At 48.7% G+C, this 12,238-nt stretch overlaps 1 protein-coding gene across 1 annotated transcript in view; it reads right to left on the bottom strand.

Moving 5' to 3' along the window:
- LOC122393240 (alkaline ceramidase 3-like) overlaps positions 1 to 11,583 on the bottom strand; it is a 34,363-nt gene extending 22,780 nt beyond the window's left edge. The window contains exons 1-2 of the mRNA XM_043389094.1: positions 11,347 to 11,583; positions 8 to 510 (exon numbers count right to left, since the gene is read on the bottom strand). Of these exons, the coding sequence (XP_043245029.1) occupies positions 8 to 101 (94 nt within the window). The 5' untranslated portion in view covers positions 102 to 510; positions 11,347 to 11,583. The remainder of the gene's footprint in view (positions 1 to 7; positions 511 to 11,346) is intronic.
- Positions 11,584 to 12,238: the final 655 nt, after the last annotated feature.

The raw sequence follows: 12,238 nt of genomic DNA, 5'->3' as shown, positions 1-12,238 counted from the left end.
TACTCACAGAACTCGGCGATATAACTGTTGACGTCATAGTTGGACTCGCACCAGTCGAGGGTCGACGTCGGCTGACCCCAGAAGCCCTGTACTGGAGCCATGACGAGTTCGGGAGGTAGCCGACTGGTGAGCGATTGTTGCCTAAAAAGGCGACTGACTGGTGACCTGGCGTTAGACGACTGGCCCCAGGGTCAGCGGCGTGGACACTGGTCGTCAGTTTGCCGTCTTCTTTGCTCACTTTTGCTCTCAGTAGCCGTTTGTTCTGTATTGTTACCGTTTATTTTGTTCACTGACGTTCTCCGTGACCCTTTGCCACTGATTCGCCGATGTTGCCCGTTACCGTTTGCTCCGTTTACTGATGTTGTCCGATACCACTTGTTCTGTTCACCACTGCTGACTGTGATCGTACGTCGTGTTCACCTGAGCTGTCCGTTTCGCCAGACGCAAGACTCTTCTCTCGACTCGTGACTCAGTCTAGGCCAGGCTCTGGGTGTCAGGTGCATGCAGTCGCTGAAAGGTCAGAAAACTCCGCATTAGACTTGCATCAAGGGCTGTGTTTGATTTGAGTGGGGCGTTAGACTAAGACATGTAGTTTCAAGCCGGTAGCCTTGTGTCTGAACATGTGACGTAAATGTCCAATGATGGGCCCCGGAACACTCGTAAGGGCGTTACTACGGTCGTTTATGTTGAAAATGTTAAAAATGATTTAATACCTTACGTGGCACAAATATTTGATGTTAATCGCACGAGTAGGTACTGGCACATATTGCACAACGTGCAGGGCTAGTAAAACAGACAGTAATGAAGAATTCTAAGTGAGTAGGGACACAGATACAATAAGTCGGATATGTACGGGTCGGATGTAGCCTACGGATGTACCCACGTACCCAGGTCGGATGTAGATACGAGTCGGATATGTGCATGAAAAATCATACGCAGTCTAGTAAAAAGTGGTGTAATTTTCAAATTTGGCATGTTCCACTTGCCACCAATAACACTGAGAACGGTTCATATATAAAGATAATTAAAAGTTGTCACGAGCAAACGGCTAATATACAGGTGTACCTGTAAAACGTTGGCACAAATTTTCATAGAAAATTCATGACATGTTCCACGCATTTTTCAAATATTTCCCATTTCAGCAATGACCGCAAAGATCCTTTTGAATAGAACACTCTGTTGGCAAGCCGTGCGTCAGTCAAATGCACAGATAACGGTACTCAATGTCATGGGTATATCTAGTATCTTTTATGCCACTAAAAATGCCTACCGTTGGCATTAATTTAACCGGGAACAGCCCGCCACAAGCAAGACATGTGTGAACTGTTGACTTATCCCTCGTTGATACAAAGGTGTGAACACAGGGAATACCTGCTTACATAAACATTAAACAATACAAGCAATACGAGCAATAAGGCTGGATAACAGTTCAGATGGCACAGGGTGAGCTGCAGCCTGCAACAAACAATCAATAATGTGCCATGAGTGTTCAGCTCATCTCGGACGGAAGCAGGTGAAAGCGGACCCACTCCTGCTCGGCTTCCCATTGCACTCAGCCGGATCCAGTGACGTACCAAGCTGGCCTTCAGTCAGCTGATTGAGTGCCTGTCGATGACGGGCCCCGGCCCCACACAAACATGGACGTGCCGTGTTGCGCAGCAAGCTGGTCATTGTCCAAACATGTTTGAGAGGCTTCGTGAAATTGGTGGAAACTGGAACAAGATTGTGTGACGGTCCATTGCTCCTTTGTGAATTGGAAGTACTGAGCGTTTCCATAACGTTTTAAATTAGCGTTAGCATATTTAAAGTAGAGGGGCTGAGACCATTATTTTCTACGTGCCCCAATGAGCCCATTGGAAACGTGAAAATCTGTCTATCCGGTATTCCTATTATATCCTCATCCTTAGGTACCATCCGTCCATCCTCATCTCACTCAAAGCTTCGCTTCGAAAAACAAAGTGGAAAAGTGAAAATAAATGCATTTATCAAAAAGTGCAGCGTGAAAATAAGTGCATTTGTCATAATGCGCATTAACTGAAAATAAGCGCCTGTACCAAATTCCAAATTTGACCTTGACCTGACGCTGACCTGACATACACTATAAAGTGCTTCAGAAGGTATCGGTTGCTATACCTAAGTATACGATGGTATTACACGACTCATACAGCCAATATCGACAAGAACACATTAATCGCGCATGACCTATAAATGACATCTAAATTCCGTGACATAAAGCCATGACGGAAAAATGCCCAAAACAGTATCTGTAGGTACTTCAAGCGACTGTCATGTGTTTGACTAACTGAAACCTATGGTGTAAACCTTTGACCTAACAATTGGGGCAACTGAATTGATCTATTTCGTACCCTCCCCGAGTGTCACCCATGGTCTGACATCTTCACATACCTAACGCACTCACTAACGACCCCAAAACGCACTGATTTAGCCATCAGTGCCGTCCTGTGAAGACTTATGTCGGCTGAGTGAGCGCTCGGTCTGGGGACCGCTCGGACCAGGGCGCTCGCACCACACCACCTACAGATGGGGCCAACTCGCGCCAAGGCCGCTCCGATTCCGCTGAGAGGAAATAATGGCTCACCGCTGCCGACAGAGTTATTGGCCAGTGCTGCGCGCCAGGAGGGCGACTCTGGTGAGCACCAGCGAGGCCATGAGCTCCATTTCGGGGGTGCGCCGTGATGGTCGCAATTGCCGCCTATTTCAGACATCTGTGCTGGAATTCGGTGGGGTGATGTGGGGCAGAGGGGCGGGACGGTGTCGCTTGTCTGGAGTTGGATGTCTGAAAACGTTGATGTGATGGTGGGAGAAATATGTCCGATCATGCTCGCGTGAGTCGAACCAGAACTAAGGCATGGACAAATATACAAGTCATCAACAGACTTTGGGTAGTTCCCTCACCGTCCGTAATGAGCCGTAATAAATGTGATGTGGCCACGACATACGAGTAGACATGGTCACATGCTCAATTGCCATTGAACATCGTTTGCTGATACTGCCGCGTGTCGAAATCGTCACTTGTCACGCCGCTGCTCTCGTCACCCGTCAAGCATTCGTCGCTCGTCACTTGTTACTTATCACACAGCTTTCATCACCCGTCACTCGTCCCATAACCGTCACTCAGCAAACAGCATTCATAAGTTCCGTCTCGTAACCCTGTCAAGCCGTCAGCATTCAACAGCTTTAATCTTGCGCCTCAGTTCATGCGCTCAATCATTTGCCAACAAACTGCGAAGCCGTTACAGCGTCCCTTGTTTCCGGTTTGTGATTATCGTCACCAGAACAGATACGCGAACCGGAACCAGCCTTTAGCCGGAAGCTGTCCCTTCCACGCGCGGTGGGAGCGTTCCGATAACGTCCTTCATGAACCATAGCCTGTGTCGACCGGAGGCCTACCTTCAGCACAGACGGAACGATCGCAATGAAAAGGAAGACGGCGGCACTCAGGAATGTCGCCATCGACGGAGAGCCATCGACCGACGGGTGGCGTCGACGGCGGCCGACGCCCAGACGGGACTCGGCACCTTCTCCAGTTGAATTACGGACGGTCACCAGCCGAGGAGCCACGGCAAGACGTGGGTAACAGCCGATAGGGTTTGAGCTGCTGGACGGACACGACTTCGGTTCATCTGTGTCGAAAGTCTCAAATGTCTCGAACGAATGTCTCGTTTCGAACGTTTTTAAATTTTCAACCGGTGTCTACAATATTGTATCGATATGTGATTGAAATAGGGAGACCACATCATTTTTCCTGAAAAAGATGCTATCAACCTGTGATGATCATAAAGCAGCACCATCTCGTAGACAAGTTCCTAAATCTCTTCTGAATTGCGGCTTCATCTGCCGTAAGTTCCGTTCACGGGCCCAGTACACAGACACAATGGCTGCGGGAGATTGAGCGATTCATCTTATTGTGGACGACATTCTGTCGTTAAGGGCTGGCCGAGAGCCAGCCGAGACTGCGAACTGAAAGTGTTCAGTCAAGAACTGCCCTGAAAACATGCCGTAGGATTATTTGGCTTGGCCGTAGAGCGCTATGTTCTCCGGACACGATGCTCACGATGCATACTCGTAAAAATACGACGTCTATACATTTTGTACGACCAAATTAAGCGCAGTCATGGGATTCAGGTGCGTTAGTGACCACTGACCGTCCGTATCTGAACAGTGAACACCAACGGACTAACTGCTCAGTTGTCTTCAGAATAGCTCCCAGAGCTCAGTAGCATTAGCGTTGCCACGGGGGGGGGGGGCAAGCGGGGCAGCTTGCCCCCCCCCCCCCCCAACCTCGGACCGGGCACCCCCTGAGATCGATACAGATCCGATGAGATTTTGGAGTCGGGAAAAAATGGGGGTACCTTTCTGAGAAAGCGCGTGAAGTCAGACTCTGTTGGAGCGTGCAGTTCAAACCAAAGTCAGAGTCGCATTCGCCAAAATCTTCAAGACTCCGACTCCAGACTCGGAAATGTCAATGCTATGATTCATTCCATGTTCCTAGTTGGTTCTTTATTACATTTTGTTGCTGATTTTCATAAGTTTTGGAGTGCTGACACATAATTTTCGTTCAAAACGTGACACGAAATCTTCGGGATCTTTCTTAACTCTCGTCAAATGTCTGCGACAGGCACAAGTACCGTTCAAGTGCCGCAGGGCTCATGAGCTTGCTTTTCACACAGGCTCCTAAGGAGCTCCACTGAGCTCTAAGAAGCTTTCGGAGGGCCCAAACAGGCCTCTGAGAGTCCCACTGGTGTCCACGTTCTCTGAGGGCCCATTACAGGGATCTTTGAGGGCCTTATACATATACGTAGACCTCTGAAGGGCCACACGAATCTTTGAGGATGCCTTCGAAAATTTCTGAAAACCTCAACTGGCCTCTGATAGTTCAGCCGAACTTTTGAGGCGGCAGACATTACTAACCCGAACCCGGCATCTGAGGGGTCACAACTCACGTGTCCCTTTGCGGGCCGCAACACATGTTTCATATGTCCCTACGCTGTTATTCGAGGGCTCCAGGCTCACCCTGGGCCTAGTCTCCTGTCTCTTAGCGCCCGCCGCCCACACTGGCTTCTGAGGGCTCGTGTGCCCTAAAGGGCTTTCCGGGCCCACCTTAGGCTCGGAAAGCCCTAAAGCACCATATACACGTAAATATTTGGGGTGACCCATGCCGATCTCCGGGATCCTAAGCAGGCTTCTGAGAGTCCACACTGACCCTGAGTGGCCTGAAATAGCCTGGAAGTCGCAAGCCTATCTCTAAGAAATCCCTTGCCGCTATGCCGTGCGTAACTTTTGGTCCCGTTAAATATTTTTGGTCGCGTTTGCAGCGCTTCCCTTCACTCGAAAAACCAGAAACTTTTTGTTCACACTCGAGTGAACAAAACACTTATTCTCACTGCATCAAGGATGAATGATGTACTTCCGATTCACACTTCCGACATTCACTCTCAGTCTCCGCCGCCCGAATGCCCAATTCTTAGCTACAATCGGCGGCTGGGATAAGTCCTATGCATTTCACGTAAAACCTCGGCATGCATGCGTGAATGGAGGTTTTAGCCACGGTTTTAGCGAGGTGATCCGATTCAAATGGAGCGTTTTTCACCTTTTTCTGGGTAATGATCATGAGCGACGAGAGTCTGCGCAGGGGCCAGGGGGCCACAGGGGCCCTCTGCAGTGCGTCGGCAATCGCAGCCAATGTAATTCTAACGGTCATTTATGTCCAGAAATTTCAGAATTTTGATTTTTTTGTAAAAAAAAATACATGCTATAGCTAGAAGGAAAACTTTGTCACCATCGGATTCCTCGCACCATTGCGCGTCGAATGATATGTAAAACGAGTGAGTAACGGCTGGGGAAAGGCAAGATTTAACACAAAACTTGATTTTGCCCCCCCCCCCCCCCAACCGAAAATGTCTGGCGACGCCTATGCTCAGTAGCCTCAGTGCTAATCGAGTTGCTATGACAGGCCAGATGTCAATAAGCTTGGCCGCGGGATGAGAGACATGCTGTGCCCGCATTCACACCCATTGTCGGAGCTATGTAGTTATGTTGTTTATTTCCCATTGGCGTCACTTGTTCGGGAATGATGGACAACTGAATGCTTTTGTTTATCAGTTTTCACGACCGGGTCAGGGACTCAGCTATTGCATTATCAGTTGACGTCGAAGCATTCGGAAATGCATTTTATGTATCATTATTTTTAGAAGTCGTGCTAAGATAGAGCCCGTGAAACTTGGGCCTCGAGAAGGATGCATACGGCCTCTTCTCGTCTTCGGTGATAAGAACTAAGTGACTCGTCGACACGACACAAGTTCCCCACACGTACTACAGTTCGTTTGATACAGGCATATGTGCTCTCGCGTTTATCATGCACCAAAGTTGCATGTATCATATGTACCGTTTTCCGGACACTGGAACGAGTGCCTGCCCCTCGCGCCCACCCCATGGCCCAGCGGGGAGCCGACGTCGCTCCTGCGACCACTGTGCGGTTCCTATCGGTCCGGCTTAGAGATGTCAATCGGATACCAACTTTTTGGTATACCGATACCAAACCAAACCGATACCAACTTGGTATTTGGTATTTCAATCGTAATGTGTTTGGTATTTTGTTGGTATCATAAGCCCTCACTAATGTATTAGAGGCTAAGAAATCGGTAAAAAGTTGGTATTTCCCTCAGTTTCCCAAGTTGGTTTGGTTTCGGTATTCTCCCGTGGTTTTAGTTGGTATTTGGTTTGGTATCGGTATTCCGATTTTCCGTGACTGACATCACTAGTCCGGCTGCATGGGGAAGACCGATGTTCCCTTGCTCAACATCCTGTGGTGATGTGTTCTACAGAGGAATTGCAGACGGCGAGGACCACCGGACGGATACGATGGTGTCACTGGCCTTCCAAGCGCGATAAATTATTCGGAACCGTTGTAAGACGTTGCGTCATATCGACTTAGTGTGTTTGCGATGCATTGAGACGTATGTAGGTACTATAGTTCAAATTCCGTACTCTGGACATACCATTACCTATAACAGGGCATATCGAATATATGCACTCCGAATAAAATTAACCCGGCAGGCGGTGGGCCTACCAGCCCAGGCGCGTAACCACCACTGGGGACACTGGGGACCGGTCCCCAGTAACTTTTGGGATACTGGGGACCGTCCCCAGTAAAACCGACGACCTCCTGAATTTGCTTAAATAGCCTAATGTTGTCTCTAAATCGACGTGAAGAGTAATATGTAGTCAACGGAAGATAAAACCATAGTGTGATAAATAACCATAGTTATTTATAACACTATGATAAAACTATGGATGCTTTGTTTAGCCAGCGCCCGTGTAGGCCTCTCAGCCAGCCTCGCCACGGTGGGGGGGGGGGGGCTTTTTGGCCACACCAAATTATCTCGGAAAGTAAGCAAGCCAGAAAGGCGCGGTAAAAAGCAACAGATAGCTCGCTTCAGTATCTTTCAGAATTACCTATGTCATTTTTGATCAGGCCATCGATGAGGTCTTTGAAGGTCACCAAAAGTAAAATTTTAATGAACCTTTGACAATTTTGACCCAATTTTGACAACTTTTCACAAATCGGCGCATAATGAGTCAGGAACCAGTACAGCTGCAGTGCTGCGGGAAAGCGCATTCGATAGCTCTTTCAAAGGTCTTTCTGAGTAATGTTCTCAGATTTTACCTAAGGTCAACGGTTTAGCTTCCAGGGTCTCGTTTCATAAAGCGAGTCCGTAACTTACGCCGATTTTTGGGCTTGAATTACAAGCACATGTGAAGCGATAAATTTATTTCTCCTTCTGCCTTCTGTTCTTGCTTGCAACATAAATACATTCAACGATTCAAACTATCGCAATCGCTTCACATGCACTTGCAATACAAGACCAAAAAAACGGCGTAAGTTACGGAATCGCTTTATGAAACGAGGCCCAGGTTGGCGTTTTTGCGGAAAAGTTTTTTATATCATAACTTTTGACTTGAAACTATATAAGTTTCAAGACGCTGATTTTACCGGCATCGCGTTTGTCTCGTCGAGACGGGTGGAATGAACTAGGTATACCTAAGTTGAACTGAAAAGATCAACTTGAAAATTTGACCCCTGGTCATGGCCACGAAAAAGGTCATGCTGCATGTCATTCGATAGGTATTGTTGAGCTGAACACATTCATAGTAGGTTCAGCGCTCTAGCATGTTTCTACCTAAAGTTATGATTAAAAACTGTTGGAGATGTTTCATGACCAGAGATGACCACAGGGGCATAGAAGGGGTCAGAGGTGCAATTTTCCGATTCATTGTGTCATGTTTACCTGTGTCACGTTGTTTGAATGTATTTTCGGCCAAAAGAAGAGCATTTCAGTTTTCTCCCAATGACTTATCATGGATGTCGCAAAACTGACCTGACATTTTGCGGTCCCGTAGCTCAGTTGGTAAATGGTGGAGCGTTAGACTCCGCTTGGTGAGAGCACGCGTTCCCGGTTATAACAGTCCGGGTTCGAAGCGCGACGGGCGCTTGACATGGGCCTCCTGATAGGTATGGTTGCGGTTGGTGGCAGGCCGTAGCCAGGCGAAGTCAGTGAGGGGACTGGTCGTGCGCGGCTATGTGCGCACGTTAAACTTTGGACTCTAAATTCTGCCATAGAACTGGAATTGTGCAATCGGAGGGTAGAGGGCAGGGTCACCGCAACAAGCTTCGCTTAGCGGTGGCTCTGTGCTTAAGGACAGAGCCACCGCTAAGCGAAGCTTGTTGCGGTGACCCTGCACTCTACCCTCCGATTGCGCAATGTGAGTCCTTCCTATCAGAAGGTTCGGACTAAATTTATTAAAGAAAATACATTAGGTCACCAATATGTAAAAACTTTGAGATATACGAATTGTTCATACTGATTTACTCACGCAAAAGCTCGAGCTTCAAACTTCTGGGATGAAACTGTAGGAATGACATAGTCACAAAGTTTTTTGGAGGCATGGCTACTTTACTTAACCTGGTGACCTGACCTTAAGTGACCGGGGGTCAAAATTTTCACACATGATACGAAATTGAGGTATCATAAGCTATACCAAATTTCGCAACGGTGCGCGCCGCGGTTTTCCTTACACGCGCAACAAAAAAACTGGCGGGTGTGGCCAGAACCCCCCCCCCCCACTCGGGCGAAAGCTGATCCTGAAATATAATATTTGGTCTTCGCGGCTCTCCATGTGGTCCCCAGTAACTTCAGACTCGTGGTTACGCGCCTGTACCAGCCACCTTCCGCGCGGTGGGGGAGGGGCATTTTTTTGCCCCCCCCCCCGTATCTCCGAAACTACTGGACGGATCCGGAAAATTCAAACGGTGTTCGATAGCCCTGTCAAATTTGTCGAAGGAAACCAAATTTCATTGACCTCGGGGTCACCGATGACGTCACAGGTCAGGTCAAAGATAAAATGTTTCACCGTTCACGGGGCTTCTAGGGAAAGCGCTATAACACCGAGTAAAACGCATTTTGTCGAAAATCAGCGATAAGGCGTCAGTTGTCTAGTACATATGTTGCTATTAGAGGTCACTGGTCATACCAGGTCAGGTCACAGGTCAGGTCACCAAAGGTCACCAAGGGTCACCACATGAGCCCAACTTTACTAAGGTTATGTGATGCATGTTTTATGGCCAGTTTTTCATTTCCAACTCAATGGTGTTGGTTATAAGACCATCAGGTACGGTTTAGGTCACTTTCTGGTGGAGGTCAGGTCAAGGTCAGGTCAAAAAAGGTCAAATTTCAAAGTTGATATTTTTTGCATAAAATGGGTATCGATTCGATGCAGCTCGTCACGGGGAGTCTAATGGTGGTCTTTGTTTTGCGCTACGAGGTCTAGAATTGCTAAATATTGAGTTTGAAAATTCGACGTCATCAATTTTGAACAGTTTTTTCGCTATAACTTGGCCAAAAAAAGAGGTATCGATCTCAAATTTGGTATGTAGATAGAAGACGGTAGGAACTATCACATATTTTCCGTTTTTTTCGAAATTCAAAAAACTTTTGGGATTTTTTGGCTATTATATTCAAAAAATCTATTTTTTTATTTTTGGGGGTCAAAATCCAAACAAATTCGAAAAACCGAAATAGCAGTTTTGTAGCCCTTTTGATTCCACACCTTTTATGTCTAAAATATTTTTTTTTATCTCTAAAGCTGTAGGCCTGACAGCTCTTCCCGCGAAACCTTTTTTGGGTCGAAAATGGCAAAAATGACGTCACTCTGACGTCATTAGCGGCTAACCTATCAAAGCCTTTGGAAAAAAATTTTGGTCACCATGTGCGCTAGCTGCTCCCGGGAGGGTACTGAAAGTTTGGTGACGATCGGCGCAGCAGTTCTCGAGATATATCGAAAAAACTAAGGGGGGGGGGCAAAAAATGCCCCCCCCCCCCACCGCCTGGAAGGCTTTTTCAAATATGTACCTTTTGGCATTCGAGTAAAAGGACCATTCGGGTTGCGGCAAACTCAACCAGATGGTGAATGGAGCGAATGTAAATTTCATTGACATTCATGGGCCCACGTTATGGCGATTGGTTATAGAGGCAACTGCCAGGAATGGCGCCAGGATGCAGTTGGATATTGCTCCTAATGTCTTTCCTCTCCGCTAGTCGGTCATACACAAATCTGACCGAGTGCAGAAGTGCACGGATAGTAGGTGGTGTGAGCGTGGCCTTGGCTAGATGCAATGACTCAGGAACACAGAACTGTCAGTGTCAACACCGGACAATGCATGGACGAACAGTGAATATCATGAATCGCATTAGGTAGCAACGCAGCTTCCAAGTGCACGAGCACTTGGTTGTAGTGGGAAGATACGGACCCGCGTTTTACGGTTGTGTTCTTTTCTTTACCCTTTAAAAGCAGTACGCTCATGTTACCAACACTTCTATTCATTTGCACAACATCATGAATGAAAGTAATACTTCTTTCTTTGAATGAAAGTAATACCGTTCTCTTCTTTCGTTTATCGACCATGGGTCGTGGTTTCCCATGCCATATTCAGTGGAACCCCGGGTAGTCCGACGTTCATTGCCGACCTCTGGCTGTCCGGTCAATATGGAATTCTGTCATAATGCGGTGAATTGATCTCAGAGGCTCATACGGCGCCGGGCGGAAGACGTGCCACCGGGCGCGCTTATTGCATCGGCCAGTATTACGAGCTTAGTGTAAACACGGGGACATGAGCAATGCATGCAACGGTCATCGCTTTGAAGGTAAACAAAGAAAGCTCTGTCATGTGGCTTGATACAATCGTAACTATTGTCGAGACTTTTTTATATCGCCACAAATAAGTTTTAAGCTAATGCAAGAGGTGAGGCGAGAGAAACTTCAACTCACCAACGAAGCTAAATAAATCCTCTCGGAGCAAGGCACACCTCGTCACCTGTCCGAGCCCCCAGCAGCTCGGCCCGGCTGCCCTGGTGCTGTCAGGACCCGCCACCGTAAGGCCCCGCCCGCTGGCGCCGCGTTCCCGCCCTGCGGCCGACTGGGGAGCGGGGGGCGGGCCCACCTGACCCGTCACCGCACGGACTCAGCCGCCGCCGCACCTGCCGCAGCGCACCGCAAACAAACACTATCGCTAGGCGGGGCTTCGTGCGGTGGCCGCCGCGCGGCGCTAGTGTCGCCGCGACCGCCTCCGCCCGCGGTTCGTCGATCGATGAGTGGTGTGAGGAGGTGGACCGAGCTGCGCCGACGTGACGCGGCCAGCGCGAGGGGCGGCGCCGACGTCGGTCAGGGCGAGTAGTACGCATTGTTGGTGACCTGGAAGGAGCCGCTGCCGGGGGCGGTGGGGGAAGGGGTACCCTCAGTGGTGACTGGGCAGCGGTCGATCGCGTGCCTGATTGGACTCCGTGGTGGCGAAGACAGCACCGCACGTGCTCACTAAAAGCACCGATCATATAATCAGCAGCGGTTCCGCACGAACGAAGGCCACACGGAGCTCGGTTAATGGCTCCTTGCGCGCCGACCGCGACCGCAGCAGAGGGAATACAATGCCCTGCGTGACATATTACCGATGCATTGTGGCCCTTCGGCCAATTTCCATGAGCAGTATCCTGGCGACAGGTAGTAAACAGAGTGTGTTAGCGATCCGGAGGGGCCCGTCACCCGAGATCACGTACGGTCCCGTGCTCCTGAAGAGACCAGATCCTGTTGGGAGGGACGGAGGGAGGACAAGGAGGGCAGATCTACCGGGGACGAGACAATAGAGAGAGGCGACTATAGCGAGATC

Source organism: Amphibalanus amphitrite, unplaced genomic scaffold (assembly GCF_019059575.1).
Source record: "Amphibalanus amphitrite isolate SeventyFive unplaced genomic scaffold, NRLGWU_Aamphi_draft 000525F_arrow, whole genome shotgun sequence".
Taxonomy (NCBI): domain Eukaryota; kingdom Metazoa; phylum Arthropoda; class Thecostraca; order Balanomorpha; family Balanidae; genus Amphibalanus; species Amphibalanus amphitrite.
Note: the sequence above shows the minus strand (reverse complement) of the source record. Positions and strands in the feature narration are given on the sequence as shown.